Source organism: Cervus elaphus, chromosome 5, assembly GCF_910594005.1.
Source record: "Cervus elaphus chromosome 5, mCerEla1.1, whole genome shotgun sequence".
Classification (NCBI taxonomy): domain Eukaryota; kingdom Metazoa; phylum Chordata; class Mammalia; order Artiodactyla; family Cervidae; genus Cervus; species Cervus elaphus.
Genome location: NC_057819.1, coordinates 57,495,811 through 57,514,262, shown reverse-complemented (window position 1 = coordinate 57,514,262; position 18,452 = coordinate 57,495,811). Strand labels below are relative to the sequence as shown.

General features: G+C 41.7%; 1 protein-coding gene across 8 annotated transcripts in view; it reads left to right on the top strand.

Moving 5' to 3' along the window:
* The window catches only part of ZNF827 (zinc finger protein 827), a 186,736-nt gene that overhangs the window by 118,224 nt on the left and 50,060 nt on the right, over positions 1 to 18,452 (top strand). For all 8 annotated transcript variants that reach the window (XM_043902546.1, XM_043902547.1, XM_043902549.1 and 5 more), the window contains exon 8: positions 1,648 to 1,751. In XM_043902546.1, the coding sequence (XP_043758481.1) occupies positions 1,648 to 1,751 (104 nt within the window). The remainder of the gene's footprint in view (positions 1 to 1,647; positions 1,752 to 18,452) is intronic.

The window sequence follows — 18,452 nt, the reverse complement described above, 5'->3', positions numbered from 1 at the left end:
CTCTCAAGTGCACGCCCTTAGCTCCCACGCTGCTTTGCCTTCCTCAGGTTTTTGGATCACTTGCAGGTTATGAGATGTTTGGCACAAAGCAGCATGTCTTCCTGCTCCCCATCACGGACTAGCCTGTAGCCAGTTCACTTTTTAAGCCTGTTTAAGCTGTTTTGTGTTTAAGATGTAAATAAAAAGCATGGCACACAAAGTTGCATCAAGTCTAGTCCTGTGAAATTATATTAATTGTGTTTTACTTTTAACAGATAGGTATGTCTTCCATTTTTATTTTGATGTTTCCTTCTTAACATTTAATAAGTTACCCATGGCCATTGAGCATGTTTAGAAAAGCAGCATCAGTCATGGGGGTCCTAGGCTTGTGCGCCCTCAGATACATTCCTTCCTCTGATCTATGGTTTTGTAGAAGCCTGATCCCTGCCGGCTGCACGCCTCTGACTTATCAGCCAATCGGAGCCTTTGGTGGGGTGAGGGGCGGGGTTTAAGAAAGAGCCTGGGCATTTCCCTCCCTCCCTCTCTGCCCCCTGCAGCAGCTGTGGTTCCAGCTTCCTGCTGGGCAGGCTCACTTTGCCCCCAGCTTCCACCAGGTGACCCAGTCCCCTTGGGCTCCATTTACCTCCTCCTTTTGTCTCTCCAGCCTTAGGATGGTGGTGGCTTCCTGCTCCTCCTATCTCTGGGCTGTACTGTTTTCCTCTGGGAACCTTCCACCCCTGTGCACCCAGTTGCTTCAGTGAAATGTTCTCTGTTGTAAATAAATAGGGCTTTCCTTTCTCCATGTTGGACTCTGTTGTATATTCCAGTATTCTCACACGTGATTGCAGTGCCGTTTGTTCTGGAGGCATGGAAGATGGATGATATGATTGGGTTAAAATCCTCCGATTAAAAGAAGCCAGAGTGTTTGTGTTCACCGTGGCTGTGGTATTAGGGCAAAACCCTGCCTGGGGTGTCCAGTGTCTAGTTAGTTCTAGCTGAGTCACTCAGGGAGTTTAGAATCACTCAAGTCAGAGCCTCAGTTTCTTGGAAAATGGAAGTGCTCCTCGGGGTCCTTCCTGGCAGCCCCATTAGCTGGCTGTAACTCCTTCCAAACCAGAGGAGTTGTAGGATGCAGACTCGAGTTTCTGTGGGGACCAGCGAGTTCTTTCCATCAGTGCAGTGGGTCCTGACTCCAGCCATCTGCCCCTCTGAGACGTGCCGTTGGTCCCCCAGGGACCAGGGGACAGAATGTGGGTGAGCTGGGGCCGCTCTGTCTCCGCCCTGGAAAGAACCTCAAACGGTCTTTTCTGACCTGACCCAGGGGATTGGTGTTCACTGGGGCACAGCACACTCACAGAGCATGTAGTGCAGAAATACAGTATACTGCTCGGCTGTCCTGACTGTGGGTTTAACAGTGTTTCAAAGATGCTGTTTCATACGATCACCCTAAGTGTAAAACCAGTAGGCAGAGTGTGCAGATGGCATTTGTCTGATGTAATATATTGTCTCTTTCTTCATTTTAAGCACAATCTTGTATTCTCTAAACACCATTTAAAAAAAAAAAAACTTTATCTCCTATTTGTTTGTGTGTATGCATATATATTGGGGGCCTGGGTATCTTAAATAACTTTGATTTACTAAACTTCCCTCCTCCTCCCCCATCCCCAGCCCTTTCTTTTCAGAAGATACCTTTAGACAATCACCATTCACCTCCAATTCAAAAGACCTGCTGTCCAGTGAATCTGTGCTTCACGGAAGAATATCAGCTCCAGGTATGGAGAGACTGTCGCTTTTGCTTCTACTATTGGTTGCTTGAAAATTACTTTTCTGAAATGCGTGGATTTTCAGATACGTTCGGTTTATAGGTTGAAGGTATTCATATGAAGTTTGGTTTTTGAAAAGAGGGAGAAACTCAATTTAAATAGCCACAAACGTTTGCTAAAAGAAAATGCAGACAGTAATAAGGCTATTCTTCTTTGCTGCAGGAGCTTTTTGTTCTTGACCAGCTGATGCTTCATTCGTAGAGTGAATTCCTTTGAAAGAGCGAAGTATAACCTGGAAATAATTTGCTGTCAACGTTGTCAGTATTTTAGGCAGGCAACCGGGAAGATAGACGAGGGCGAGGGCAAGACTGCTAATCGCAGACAGGGAAGGTCATGACCCTGGGGGAGTGTGGGCCACCACAAAGACCTCTTTGGTTTCCATGGCAGCAACACAGCTTGTTAAGACAGTCTTGCCACCCAGATATTGCCTCTCTTCTTAAAGGATCTGCATAGATCCATCTCCCTCTCCCTTTTGCCACCTCAGCATCGTTGCACAATTTCCTCATCATGCTTCCTTTTTCATTGCTCCCTTCCATAGCAGAAGGAAAGATGTGCTTGCTCTCCTCTTACCAACAACCTGACAATCCCTCAGGGCTTCTATGTGCCCTCTTAGGGTTGTCATGAAATGAGAACGTTTGAGAACCCCTGTCCTGGGACCCGCCCTCCCTACCCACTCCCCATCACTATCCCAACAGCAGGCCAACAGCCAGGAAACTTTCAACTCCCAGGAACTGAGAGAATTTCAGAAGCTCTCAGTGGTGTCTGCACCCATCCATTTGTCCAGGAGAAACCAAGGCCATGTGTTTGCAGGAAGGGCTCACAGCAGGGTGGTTGGCTGGGAATTCCCACAAGAATAAAGTCCAGGGTCCCCCTCACATGCTAGGAACCCATGTCATGGATGCAGATGGCTGTAAAGCTGAGCGTTTTTCGATTCAGAAAGAGCTGAGTTGCATCTTCTGAGATACTGGCTTGTGGGTATCACAGGTCGTTGGAAGTGGTTCGTGACAAACCATGGGGAAGAAGCCACTCTTTGTCATTCTTTAGTCTTGTGGTGGCAGATCTATTTCTCCTCATCTCCAAAGAGTCCCGGTACCTGCAGGCTTGTTAGCCTCGCAGGGCTATTCAAACGCCATAAATAACGTGCTTACACAAAAACATATTACATAATACCTGGTTCTAGAGGTGGAAAGAAATTCCGCTTAGTTGATGTCTTCATTCTCAAACAGGGGCTATTTGAACTACTGTTTACTTCCCACAGTGTCATTTTGAATAGCTATCTCCCCGGTCCCCAAATTATCACCCTGCTGTTAAGTTGATGGATTGTGACTTTCTAATGTCAAAATAACTGCCTGGGAATTGCCTGTCAGAGTGCTGTGACCCATACAGCCAGCATCCTGTGATGTATACACAAGCCCTGCATTGCCGGCTTAACGTTTGACTTGGCTATATTTTAAGAAGGGTTTATTAGTCAAGTTACAGCTCGACCTCAAAGAGTAATATGTTTAACTGTGTGTGTTGTGTGGAGGGGGGAGTGGAGAGCTTCCTGTGATTTGCTTGACAGACTTTTATGACAAATTAGATAAACTCACACTTTAAAAAAGTTAACTTTTATTTTGAGGGGAAGAATCAGCACAACTTGGGTTTTTAAAATGCAAATCCACCATTCTGAGGGATAGCCCATCTCTGCTCTTGAAAGAGCCTGTCTTTAGGCAGAGGATAAGCAAAATGACGATATTTAAAATTTGCCAAAACAGACCATTAAAAGGGGGCCTTTTGTAAAATATACTGTAGAAATGGAGTTAAAATTAGAAAAATTAAAAGTGGTAAAGACAGCCTGGTGACCACAAAGTTCTCATTATCTGCTTTGAATGATACGCTTTGCTTCAGATGAGGTATGTGTCATATCTCTTTGAAGATGTGCTTTGTAAGAAAAAACCTTGATAATTTGGACTAATTGTGGAGAAAATCAATCTAAACAAAGGATTTTGCAGTATGGAGACTTTTCAAGAAAACGTGCCTTTGACATCTGGACAGTGATAAATGGCCTTTGTATGCCACCTACTTGAGCTCCCCAAACCCTTACCCACAGTTCTGAAATGCACAATTTTTTGAATAAGTTGCTTGGTGGCAAAACCTTATGGGAGGCTATTTATAGCCTTTACGTATTATACCAAGGGTGAAATTCATACATTTTGTTGCAGAAATATCAATGTGCTTGATGATGAAGGCCCAGTGGAGTATAACATAAAATCATGCCTTATGTACCACATTATCACCCAGAAATCAGAAGAAGTGTGAATCCCAAAATGTGTCAGGCCTCAGAGGTCTCAGATAGATATCATAAACCTATTCTGGGACTTTTGATAAGTGCAGTGCTGGAAACAAAGAAATTTTGAAGCTACAGTTAAAGATCTTAAGATTCTAGGGTATAAGAATCATGAATTCCTATAGGAAATAGAAGGAGTTGCCCAGTGGAGATGCTCTAGTACCAGGTTAGCATTGTTAATGAAGGCCTGTTGTGGTTCAGTCAGTCAGTTGTGTCCGGCTCTGCAATCCCACGCTATGCAGCACGCCAGGCTTCCCTGTCCTTCACTATCACCCTGAGTTTGCTCAAACTCATATCCATAGAGTCGATGATGCCATCCAACCATCTCATCCTCTGTTGCCCCCTTCTACCCTCTATCTTTCCCAACATTAGGGTCTTTTCCAAAGAGTTGGCTGTTCACATCAGGTGGTCAAAGTATTGGAGCTTCGGCTTCAGCATCAGTCCTTCCAGTGTTGATTTCCTTTAGGATGGACTGGTTTGCTCTCCTTGCAGTCCAAGGGACCCTCAAAAGTCTAATGAAGGCCTGGATTTGAGAAAAGAAAGAGGGGGATAGGTCAGGCAGGCAACAAGCTAGCTGACTAGTTTGGAAGACTAGTTAGCTTTGTTGCAAGCATGTTGAATTAGGGACTGATGGTGACTGAGCAGAAATGGGGAAGCCAGGAAGGAAAAAGCCCGCTTTAGTGACTAGGCAGAAGATCATTGGTTGTTAGTATATAAATAAGAGCCTCAGCATCCTTAGATACCTTCTCTTGAGTAATTTAAGTGTCACCATTAAAATATTATTTTTATTCTTTATTTACTTAGCAAACTTCTTGCCACAGATCATGCAAAGATAAATGTCAGCCTGGAGAATGATCTCAGATTCTCAATTAGTGAAGACCACAATTAATGAGGTTTAATGTGCCTAGTCCAGATCCAAGAAAGCCCTTTGCAAATGCTGAAAACCCCTGGCTTTCATTCAACAATATATATTGGCATGTGTTTAGATACCTCTATCAATGGAATGAAAAGGCGTCTCCCAGGTGCCTTTGGAGTGAGACCATGGGGCAGGGGAGTATATCCCGAGAGAGGATCATTCAAGGTCTGGCAGCTCCAGGCCAAAGGGGTGCCAGCAGTGGGTAGTGATTATGCTTCAGGCCCGTGGATGAACGAAGCAAGCGGTGTGGGAGAAAGCAAAGTGGGGAAGATGGTAGCACCGCGGATCATGGGGAACTCGAGAATAGCACAGTTAACTAGGCATTTGCCTCCGGCAGATGGTCTCTGAGACACACAGCTGCCACCATCCCAGAGAAATAGAATAAACACAGAGCTGCATGGTGTCCTGGCCCCGGTTGTTGCCACTATTTCTAGACTGACTTTCCTGAGAACCAAAGAAGGCTCACGAGCCAAGACCTAACATTTTTACTTGCTGTGAACGTCTTAGGCAGAGGTAACACCAGGAATCTGTAATAAAACAATAAGTTAAAAGCTGCTGTCCCCTTCTGCTGGAGGGACGGGAGGACAAAATATCTTCCTGAAGGCTGTGAATAGATGGCTGAGTGCTCCCTGGGCAGTGCTGTGGCTGATGGGGATTATACAAAAGAAATAAAAGAGATTTCCTATTCTGACGGAGATAAAATTACAGACTGTGCATAATTTAATGTACTTTGTCTAATTGATAGTTGTCTCACTTTGTAAAAGATTTACAGTAATAGAGGAAAGATTCTGAGGTCTGGGGTGGGGGGTGGGAGCGTGAAGGGCAGATCTGTTTGAGGAGTAGCCCCAGAAGCACTGTACCTGCAGCTCTGTCTGCTTTCCCATCCTCTTCCTGAAGCAAAGGCTATTAAAGGAAAGATTTACATCCCAGCACTGCTTTTCAGCAATGTGGAGCTTCAGTTCTGTTTTATTATGATTTTGAAGTCACAGTATGTTTGCTGTGTATTAAGCCACAAAACAAAAACACAAGCAGAGCGGGTGCAAAGGAAAATGCAGGTCTCCATGGAATTCTTGCACTGTGTTTGGAGTCACCGATGCTTCTGTTTGTTATTTCGAACGGAGCTTAGAGTCAGACACTGCAAAACATATCAGCAATTGTATTTGTCAATCCGTCCCCCCACTATTTGCTAACTTCCCTTTGAAAAAAGAAACTTTTTTCTGGTTATTTGTTATGTCATTCAAACAAGAAGAAAAGAACATGGGCGAATCTAGTTCTTTTCAAGACTGGATGTGCCAGTCAGGTTTGATGTAAAATAAAAAATGGATTTGGAATGGTCTGCCTTGTCCCCAGGCCAATTCTTGATCCATTTTCCTCTTTCTCTTCTGCTCATCAATCTAATACAAGTTGTACCGTGTCATATATAATTTTCTGAAATCTAAATTAATGGTGCCTTGCATTAGAATGCCACCAGCAACTAAGTGATGGCCTGCCATGCTACTGGCCAGATAGGAATGACCTCTCAGGCAGTGGGTTAAAAGATATGCATGTCACTTTTCTTTATGTTAAGATTTCCCAGCTCCTTTCTCGAGAGAGAGACGTACCAAGCTTTTCTGGATTACAGCAAAGTGTTTTCTTCAATCCCTTTTCAAACAAAGCAGATTCTTTTAAAATTCAGACTAAGTCATGGACAAACTGTAGAACATGGGGTGTTGTTGGTGTGTATCATTTTGTGGCTTAAACTCCTTTTTGATTAAACAAATTTGTCCTGTGCAGAGGAGGAAGTTAATGGTTATCAAGGACCTGCTAAATTGTCAGGCCCAGGATCTGTGTCATTCATTTAGTTTTGAAAAAACTGTTTGAGACATAGGCATGGCATGCTCAATTGTGTCCAGCTCTTTGTGACCACATGATCTGTAGCCCCCAGGCTCTTCTGCCCATGGGATTCTCCAGGCAAGAATATCGGAGTGGGTTGCCATTCCGTCCTCCAGGAGATCTTCCCGACCCAGGGATCGGATCTGCGTCTCCTGTGTCTCCTGTATTGGCAGGCAGATTCTTTGCCACTACACTACTTGGGAATCCCTGAGATGCAGGAGTTGAGCTGAACCTACAGATAACTAAATGAGGTTCAGAGAGATTTAATACCATTTCCCCTGTTTTATTGAGATATAATTGACAGGTTAAGATGTACAACCTAATGATTTTACATGTGTATATATATATATTTTTATATTTATATATATATGGGAGAATGAACCCCACAATAAGCCTAGATAACAGCCATCACTTCATTGTCACAAATTTTTTTTTCTTGTGACTGAGAACCTTTCAAATATACAGTACAGTATTGCTAGCTGCTGGCACCCCGGTGTACAGCACATCCCCAGAACTTGTTTATCTTGTAACTGGAAGTTTGTGCCTTTTGCGGAGAGATGATGGGTTTTGTGGGTTCAGTTCTAGGCCACCACAATAAAGCAGATAGCACCACAAGGTAAGTCACACAGATTTTTTGGTTTCTCTGTGTCTATAAAAGTTACATTTATGCCATACTATAGTCTGTTAAATATGCAGTAGCATTGTTTCTAAAAGACAGTGTGAGGGTACTGGTGGTTTAGTTGCTAAGTTGTATCCGGCTCTCTGTGACCCCATGGACTGAGGCCGCCAGGTTCCTCCCTCCATGGGATTCTCCAGGCAAGAATACTGGAGTGGGTTGCCATTTCCTCCTCCAGGGGATCGTCCTGACCCAGGGATCGAACCCGAGTCTCCTGCACGGGCAGGTGGCTTCTTTTCTGTCTGAGCCACCAGAGAAGCCATAAAAATAATAGTGTACATACCTTATGTGAAAGATTACCTGTTGCTAAAAAATGCTATCATCTGACAGCGCAAAGTTGCCACAAACCTTCAATTTGTTTAAAAAAAAAATGGAATCTGTGAGGCACAATAAAGCGAGATATACCTGTAATTGTTTGTTCAAGGCCATCCAGTTGGTGAGCAGCAGCCCCAGAACTCCACAGTGCATCTTTTGCCTTTCTGCCCTGTCAGTCTGCCTCCTAAGTCAGGTAACATGTCCCCAGCAGTGAGCACAGGAGAATGCCTCTCTGGTGTTTGCCCACACACACTCCCAGTTGACATGTGAAAGATGGCCCTCTTTTAGTCAGGAATAAAAAGTGGTCCTTTAAATAAGATACTTCAAAGCAGTGACAAGATAAGAATGTCCTGTTTATTACTATGATTCTAATTTTGTCCTTTTCTCTTCTACTTCTTTCCTTTCTTCCTTTAATACTTTGGTAATCAATGTCACTTGAAGTGTATCTTTTGGTCAAGAAACTTAAAGAAACAATGTTTTTTTTTTTTTTTTTTTCAGTAATCTTTCATGGATTGTCTGAGCTATAGGAAATAGTTTTGTGAAACTGGGTTAAAACCTCCTAGTTAAATAAGACACAGCACTGAAATGAGTTGTGATCTGGTCAGGGACGCAAAAGAAAAAGTTCTTAACTGGGAATCAGAAGAAGCCAGGTTTAGTCCTAACTAAGGTTCCAGTAGAAAGAATATAGGAGCTTCAAGCTTCTTTCACATCTCCCTTTTTTTCAAAAATCCTGCCGCCTGTAGTGGTACTGTAACTTCAGCTCAGGTTCCTTTATTTTTCTTTGTAGAGCCAAAACTGTATGCTGGTCCAAGGGAACATCAGTCTAGTCAACTAGAAATTCTACCACTTCTGCTAAGAGTTGGGGAAGGAACAAGTATTTAAACATAATTCTTGAAAGACAGTATTGGGGGTGGTAGTGACTGAGAAGGGGGCACAAGAAGAGCTTCTGGGAAGCTGGCTGTTTTATTTCTTGATCTGACTGCTGGTTACATGATAGGTAGTTTTGTGAAAATTCATCAGGCTCTGTACTTATGACTGTGTCTGCGTGTGTTAGGGCTAACTGGCTTATTCACAAATAGATGGGTCTCGATGCCACATGGCCACCTCCACACCATCAGTAGGAGTGTGCCTTCACTTCAGAGACATGAAAGTGATGATGATGCCAGCTGCCTTCAATCAGACAACTTTTAGTTTATAGGAATATCTCTGTTTGTAGCATAAAATGTGTTTCAAGTTGGGAAACTGTTCTGTATGGCTTATAGAATTTCATTGATGTACGTGCAGTAGATGAGCTACGTAGTCTGTCCAACTGTTTACTAGAGGGAGAAGTTTTCATTGTTATGGAACGTCCTGATCCAGATAATGTTGCCTGTGTGCTAAGTCGCTTCAGTCATGTCTGACTCTTTGCGAGTCTATGGACTGTAGCCCACCAGGATCCTCTGTCCATGGGATTCTCCAGGCAATAATACTGGAGTGGATTGCCATTCCCTCTCCACAGGATCTTCCTGACCCAGGGATCAAACCCACGTTTCTTACATCTCCTGCATTGGCAGGCAGATTCTTTACCACCTGGGAAGTCTAGATTTTTGAGACCAAGAACAATGTGCTCACACCTAGCCCCATTTGCCCCTCACCAGCCTAGTTTGGTCTTAGAGTGTAGATGAATTCCAAAGAGGAGCTGTTGACTCCACTGAAATTTCTTTTTGCAGAGAAAGGTCTTGCTTTAACCACAGTCAGCTGTGTGTCCAAGTTAATCTTCTCAAAAATATAACTAATCAATCTCTGCAGACCAGCGGTTGTGGTGTTGACATACTGAAGGGGAGGCTTACTTGTTTTGAGGGGGTTACCTTTCCAAAGGAAGAGTTTATTTCCAGCTTCAGTGCCTCACCTGAGCTGTGTATGGAAGCCACAAAGACAGAGGAGGGGGGAAAAAAAAAAACTGTGGTTTTTGGGCCAAATCCCTTTATCTCTGCCCAGATGGCACTAGGGTTGAGTCACTTGGTATTGAAGATAATCATCAACAGTTTTGTGTTTGTACTTTGTGGGAAATGGTGACATACAAAAGCCCTTTTAAAAACCCAGTTTTCCGTTTTGTAAATGAGTTCATATATAAGTGATAGCATACAACATTCATCTTTCTCTGTATGACCTACCCCACTTAGCATGATAATCTCTAGGTCCATCCATATTGCTGCCAATGGCATTATTTCTTTTTTTTTTTTTTTATGACTAAGTAAACAAGCTTGTGATTACTAGGGAAGGAAGGGGTGGGGAGGGATAAATTAGGAGTTTGGGATTAGCAGATACTAACTACTATATATAAAACAGATAAACAACAAGGACTTACCGTATAGCACAGGGAGCTATATTAAATATCTTGTAATAAACTATTACAAGTTTATTACATGGGAAAGAGAAAAACCCAGTTTAAGGACTTTATTTCTCAGGTACAACTTTTCCCCTGGGGCTGTGAACACTTCGGCCCTGGCCTCCTATCTTCCTGTGAGCAGAGCATAAAATTTTCTGCATGCCATTTATAAGACCTATGCAGTGCCCATGGTTGTGTTTTACTTTTGCAAAGACTATTGAGATGCTTGGAGAATGAATAGTGCTATATAAAAGGTCAAATCCTCGAGTATGTGTAATGGACGATGGAGAGTATTTGTTTGAAAATTGCCATGTGGTGACCCTGGCTTCAGTTTGGGACAGGCTAATTCAATCTACAAGGCCTTTTCTGTATATACAATACGTTCTTCCATTCCTTTGCTATCAAAAATACATATTCTCATTTCAGGCAATTTCTTCTTTGTGTTTATTCCTTTGCACGGCAGCAACTGCCCTCCAGTAACCAGGGTAGGAAAAAAGAAAAGCCATTCCACTTGCAAACTAGACCATCTATTTTTCATTCAAACTGATCCATTCTGTATTCCCACATGCAGGCCAAACAGGGACCTCTCCGTGGTAAGAGATGCCCCCTCCCGCCCCCCAGGTCACACCACAGCCTTCTCCGCGCAGTTGTTGGAATGACAGTCGGGGGCTTTATTTGGGCGCCGTTCTCTCTCGTGCAGTTTGTTTCCTTTAGCAGAGTCCTTACCATTTCTGTTCTCAATTTATCATCCATGAAAGAAAGATGTGCACTAGAAGCACAGAGGTATGGGTAGTCTTTGCGTTGGCCCCATGAAATCCAGGCCCCACACCCCCTCTCTCATGTTCTGTTGAGACATCCCACATAGGGGTTCTTGCAAATTCTTTAGACTCCACAGGTCCCCAGTTAAATGTATCATTTTTCCTCCCCTCCCCAAATAATGAGAGTGGATGAAAACCCTCTCCTCTGTCTTCTTTCCTCGCTTAGAGAGTAGCATCGCCACCCTCCCGTGGCACAGATCCTAAGGCTAAACACCGTTTGTTCAGCTTCCTCCAGAAGCAGATCCTGAGACAGATATTTGTGCAAGGAGTTTTTTTAAGGCAGCGAGACCAGGAGGCCCTGGGAGAGGGATGGGGAGGCCAGTCAGGGAAGGGAAGACACCCAGCCCCGGGCTCCTTCTCAGACAGGCTTCCTGGGTGGACACCCGGGGATTCTTGTCCCCGGGGACCCTGGGAAGTTGTGGAGGACACACCTCAGGGCTTTTCTGCCTGCGGGGCTGAGAGAGCTGGGACTCATGCCGCTCCAGGGGGAAGTCAGTTCCCCAACACCCTGGTCTTAAGCACGCAGGAGGGCAGAGCAGACTTCTGGGGCCAGAGGAAGCCCTGCGGGTGCTGAAGGGGTAAAGCCTGGGTGATAGCGGGGATGGCACTGTTTGCTTCATCATCTTCTGTAACTGCCTCTTCTCCACGCTCCATTTCCACCCAGTTACCCTGTGTTCCCACAGTGATTCTTCCTCCTCCATTTCTCCTAAGTGAGTATTTTCCTGTCTATCCCAAATGCCAGTAACCTTATTCACGTCTCCATCATGAGTCCCCTGGGTTACAGCAGGGGCCTCTGGTTGGTCTTCCTGATGCCAGTGTCACTCCTGACGGTCTCTTCCTCCCATCCTGGGCCATACTCTTTCTGTAAGGCATACCTCTTCATCTCACTCTCCGCCCTGGTGGCGCCCCATTGCTCTCAGGATAAAGTCTAACTGATACCTGCAAGTCTCTCCCTATAGGCTGTTTTTTTGTTTGTTTGCTTGTTTTTTTAATAGTCTGCATTCTTTGGAAATCATTCCCTTCCACTCCAAAACTGGATCAGGTGCCACTTCCTTCGATCTCCTTGGATATTTAGAATTTCCTGTTTAAGCATCAGCCTTCTACCCTTAGCAGTAAACTCCCTGGTGGGCATAGGCTGACGTGCTGACCACGACATCACCCAGAAGCCATCACCAAGTGTAACTGCTCATCAATCTTGGATGAAAGCATAGCACTGAAAAACTCTGTTGTTTGTAGAGCCAGTGTTAAATGTTCTAAAGAGAGATCTGATAAGACTTTGATTATGACACAGATCTGTTTTTTGACTGTAGGTTAAAATGGACCCCTTTATAGATGTAAGGTGTGAGTATAGCTTTTTTTCAAATCTGTTTGGTTTCTCTTGCTAATGTGGGTGACTAACCTGACATAATTCTCTTTTTAGAATTAAATGGTTAAGCCTGATGGGAGAAAGACTGTAGGGTCTTTGTGTTCCTTTTCACCTTAGATATAGATCTGACTGCGACTAAAGAAACTCTGGAGCAGCATTTCTGAGAGCAGACAGTGGAAGATGGAGGTCCAAGAACACTCAGTGGTTTGATGTGAAAGGCTAACACTGGAATTAATGTGAAACTCCGATACTGATTTTCATGTGTAGTAATAAAATTTCCCAAGGATAAAATTCCCTATGTCATTAGTCTTACAAAGCTTAAAATTATTTCAGATAGAATTGTTTTCTCATCCATGTGCCAACTGCTTTATCAGGTCAGCCTCTCTTTTTGAGTTAATTATTTTATTGAGAAGACAGTGTTATATTTTGATTCAAATAAGGCAGAAGTTCCCATAGGAGTCTCTCATCCATACTAATGGAAAACTTTGTGTGAGTCAGATTTGAATTCAGGCCTGAAGCCCTTTGGAACATGGGCAGCTCAAGGAAAGGAAATATATTTTTTTGCAAATTATTAAAAAGTGATCCATGGCTTTTTCCTCTTGCTTAGGGAATGTCCTACGAGTTTTCTGATATTTCCTCAATTGTTTCTTACACCTGAAGAGACAGTTTTCTACAGCTGTCAGGCTACACCCCTCCGTAGTCTTACACCTTCCTTCTCACCTTTGCAAAAATCAGCTGAGATGCGCCCCCTGGAGTTGGAGATCCCCCCACCCACCCACCCACTGCCCTCTAACCCCTGCCTCCCCGACACACACAGCCCTTTCTGCCCTCAGTTACTTGTCTCCTCCTGGGCTTCCCTTGGGGTTCAGGCAGTAAAGAATCTGCCTGCAATACAAGAGACCAAGGTTCAATCCCTGGGTCAGGAAGAACCCCTGGAAAAGGAAATGATACTACCTACTCTAGTATTCTTGCCTGGAGAATTCCATGGACAGAGGATCCTAGTGGGCTATATCCATGGGGTTGCAAAGAGTCAGACACAACTGATCGACTAAAATTTTTCCAATTTCTAGACAGTGTATTAAAAAGCAGAGACATTGTTTTGCCGACAAAGGTCCACATAGTCAAAGCTCTGGTTTTTCCAGTTGTCATATATGGATGTGAGAGTTGGACCATAAAAAAGACTAAGCACCGAAGAATTGATGCTTTTGAATTGTGGTGTTGGAAAAGACTCTTGAGAGTCCCTTGGTCTGCAAGGAGATCAAACCCCACAATCCTAAAGGAAATCAATCCTGAATATTCATTGGAAGGATTGATGCTGAAGCTGAAGATCCAATACTTTGGCTACCTGATGCGAAGATCTGACTCATTGGAAAAGACCCTAATACTGGGAAAGATCTAAGGCAGGAGGAGAAGGGGCCGACAGAGGAAGAAAAGGTTGGACGGCATCATCGACTCAAGGGACATGAGTTTAAGCAAGCTCCGGGAGATGGTGAAGGACAGGGAAGCCTGGTGTGCTGCAGTCCACGGGGTTGCAAAGAATCGGACGTGATTGAGCAACTGAGCAACAACAAAGTGCTTTGCGTTCTGTCTCATCCCTATCTTTTCCTCCTCTTTTTCTATTATGAGCCACTGTGGAACTTACATGAGGCAAGTGTTTTTTTTTTTTTTTTTGAGGCAAGTTTTACATTAAAAACTCTACTAAACACATCAATAAGAAATGCATTCTCTATGTTACAGAGAAATACAACGCTTCCTGTTATTTTACAAACTTGGACACTGATGTGCCATTCTAAGAATTTCATATACCAACAGACTTGAATAAGTAGCACAAAGATATATGGACAAGGCTGTGCTTTTGGCATAAAGATATGAAAACAAATCAAATGTCCATAGGCAGAGAACTGGTGAAATTAACCATAGGATATTTGATGGAAAATGCCACAGCTATTAAAAAAGGAGGAAGGAGATCTTTTAGAATTTAATTTGAAAAGATGTATAAGATACATTGTTAGATTTTTAAAAAGCTAGCTAGACAACATGTTTGACACAGTCTCATATGTATTTTTCTTAAAAACAGAGGTGGTACACTTCATGTACACATAGTATGCTTGCATATGTGGACATGATCTCCCCACATATGAACTCTGAACAGTGATGAATTGCCACAAGGAGTGAACTGAAGATTGGGAGAAGAGGGATAGTGAGAGGGGTGCTTTCATTTTTCAATTTATATCTTTTGTTCTATTTTTTAGCATTAATTTACATTACTTTTATATAATTTTTTAAAGTTAAAAAAAGTAGAGATACCTATGTATTCAAATAACTTTTTTTTTTAAAGAATTTATTGTTTACAAATATGATGGCTTGGATCCCTAATACTGTCCAGATTAAATGAACTCAGAAAAATACACATAATGCAGTGATTCTTAGCCATCTTCCCTTAGTAAACTCCCCTAGCTAGATGCCAGAGTTAATTTAGTGTTTCATACAGTTCATGAGAATATAAATCAGGTTACAAATCTTTGTGCATAGTGTGATCACATGGTTTGTAAACATGTGTGTGTATAGGGGAAAATTCAGGAAGGATAGGTAGAAATGTTAATTGTTATCTCAGGGTTATTAGACTTTCAGGTGACTTTTACTTATATTTTATGGACTTTTGTTTTTACAGTAAGCGTGCATTATTTTTATCATCAGACACATCATTTGAACAAAGGTGAAACTATGTTGTTTGTTCTGGTACTGAACACTGGACACCTCTTGGAAGTTTTTATCATGACGATAACTCCTGGAGTTTTGGACAAGGCAATCAACTTCAACAGAACCACATTTAAATGTGATCCCAGAAAAAAATGGTAGATCTACTGAAATGAACAGAGATACTCTCAGCTGGAAGAGATGAAAATGTTGGGGAAAATCTTATAAGGGATGTTTGGAACACAGAACCTATCTTAAGATGTCAGAGTACTTCAGACAAAGGGATGCCACCCTGTCTCTTGTCTTGCCCTGATTGGCACCTTAGGCATTCATGATTTTCTCATCTTCTGTTACATGCACCCTTGGGTACCTTCTTCCCGTCCAGGGCTTTCCAGTCAAAATGACTCATCCATCTCAAGATTTGAGTTTCCTGCCTTAAGTATCCAGAAATGAGTCCTTCAGATGAGTTGCTTCTCTTTTAACTTGAATGGAATTAGGCTTAGGGATGTTTAGTTGGAAGATTCGTGAATGGGTGAGTCCCAGGAAAGGGAATGGTGAGGTTATCAAGGAAATGAGCTCTATAATAGGAATGGGAAACAGAATAATTAGAGAGTCAGGTAGCCCAGGGGTAGAATGATTAAAAAAAATAAAGAAGACTAGGTCCAAACTCCGGTTGTCAATCTTTGCTGGAGTGTGGAGGCAAGAATTAATGGGTTATGTGGATTTTAGGTAACTATTTTGTCTTAAAGGCAAGATGACTCATACAAATTACTTTTTTTGCTCACTAATTTTGTATGTACTGTGTAGGTACTTGCCAAAAGAAAAGCAGGGGAAAATTTTACTCAGGAAAAAAAAAATGTGTACTCTTGCAAATGCTTTTAACATGTAGGCATGCTTTCGGTATGTGAAAGTTATTTTTGACACCATTTTTGGCCAAATTGTTTTTCATTTTTATGAAAAATGTTAATTTTTAAAGCACTCCGGTCTATCTCCCAACTGTTACTTTTATCACTCGAAAATGTGGTATTTTAAAAATATCATCGCTGGTGTCATACTAAGACTTGCCTTGGATTACAAGTCTTTCATAGTAATTAATGTCTTTTTTTTTAAGAGGCATTTGGACATGAAAAAGGAATAAAATGAAAGTTCACCAAAATGTTCATAGCAGTTGTCTTTGGGTAATGATGGGAACTGTCATGGTTTGGGGTTTTTTTCCCCCCATTTGTCTGTGTTCTTCTAGTTTTCTATAATGAGCATGGAACGCTTATTAAAAAAATCAAATTTATTAGAGTGAGTAAGTTGTTAAGGGAGAAAGGTAAGAGTCATAGTGCTTTGAGTTGCATCATAATATTCTCATGGTCACATACAAAGTTCCCAAACATCTTGTGTGACAATGAACAAATACTGGCAGAGTCACTTCAAAAATTTTAAGTTACATATCCTGTAAGTTATTAACAAAGGACTGTAAAATCTTCATATGAAATATAAATATGGCCATAGCCTTTATATGTATATATTTCAGTTTGGCTACTTACTAAGCTCACTTAAGGAATGACTGGAAGTTTGAGGATGGTTACTTATTTTTAACCGTGCAAGGGAGGTTAATGAATTAAATTTATCTTAGAGCACAAGCTGTTGGAGAAGTCTTATTCAACTGGGTTGTTGAAAATAGTGTGTAATGTAATGGCCCTTTGTTCTGTTACATTGCCCTATCGGTCCCTAAGTAAATATCTAATATCTAAGTAAATAGTACTTTACTTATATCTAAATAAATATCAATCACTTAGATATAATTAATAAAATAATAGCTGCTGATGGAGAATGTTTTCAGTAGCTTTATCAAGAAGTAGAATGAGCATTCACATTTTTGTTGCACCTATTTAGTTTCCCAATAGAAGAGGTCAGTTAGAAAAATGATTTTTGTGGCTACAGACAGATTCACCAGCCCTTAGATTATTTTCATTCTCCATCAGTGTCAGAGGACGCTGAGATGCTATGAAATGGGGATTAAATATAAAAGGGCCTGAGTAACATTAAGTATTTGGTGAGCATCCGAGACACTATTAGGAGTTTTATGTACCCCTCGGGTGAAAAGAAAGTTTATTCATTCAACAAACACTTATGGAGCAGCTGTGATATTATGGAGTACTTTTTTAGGTCCAGCATAGCAGTGAACAGAAAAAAGTCCCTGTCATTATGGGGTTTACATTCTAGAGAGAGAAACAGGTCATACACAAATAATTATAATATATACACCCACATATATCATAGCATTATGAAATTGTATAACATATTTTATGGAATGTATAATTTTATTTCTATATTATTTAATAACATCATAAAAAAACTAAACTGTTAGGTAAGGGGGGTTGGGAAGAGGCCATCAAAGATAGGATGGTCGGAGAAAGTTCCCCCTGAGAAGGTCCCGTTCTGGGGAAAGGGAGCAGTTACTACAGGCCCAGAGGTGAGGATGGGCTTGGCTCTGGGAAGTGGCATCAGGAAGAGAGGCGGCTGGAGGGGAGGCAGAGGGGCGCCTATAGAGCCTGGAGGAGCCTAGCGAGGAATGGGCCTTTCTTGCAACTATCTCAGGAACCACTGGGATGTTTGAGCAGAGAAATGACGGAATCTCACTTCCATTTTAAAAAGTTAATCTGACTCACTCTTGTTTAATCTTTAAAGGCTTAATAAAGTCCCCTGAAAGGCTTAATGGAAACAGAGAGACCCTGAATAATGATAGGAGAGTCAGAGAAAGTTAATTTGCTGGGTATCTTTTTGGACGGAGTCTGTGCATATCGCTGTTATAATTAATTAGTGGTGCTGAGCGTTGCCCAATATTTATCTCATTTAATTTGTCTTACTATTAAGTTATGAAAGAGGGATTATATAGCACTGGGAACTGTACTTAATATTTTGTAATAACCTGTAAGGAAAAGAATCAGGAAAAGAATATATATATATGTGTGTGCGTATGTGAGATACACATACAAACTAACATGATATTGTAAATCAACTATACTTCAATAAAAAGTAAAAATTAAAATTTTTAATGTTAATGTAAAAAATAAAAAAGAGGGTTAATATTTTGTTTTATTGTGCCTAGTTCAGTTTGGTTTTTTTTTTCCTTAATCAGTTAAAAATGACTATCAAGATAGCCAAGTGAATATTTATGGAGGAAAGTCTACAAAATTCAATAATAAAAAAGCTTGGAAAGTTACAGAATTTGAAGCCATAATTTTTCAAACAAAATGACAAGACAAATCTATTATTTAGATTTTTATATTATTTAGAATTCATTG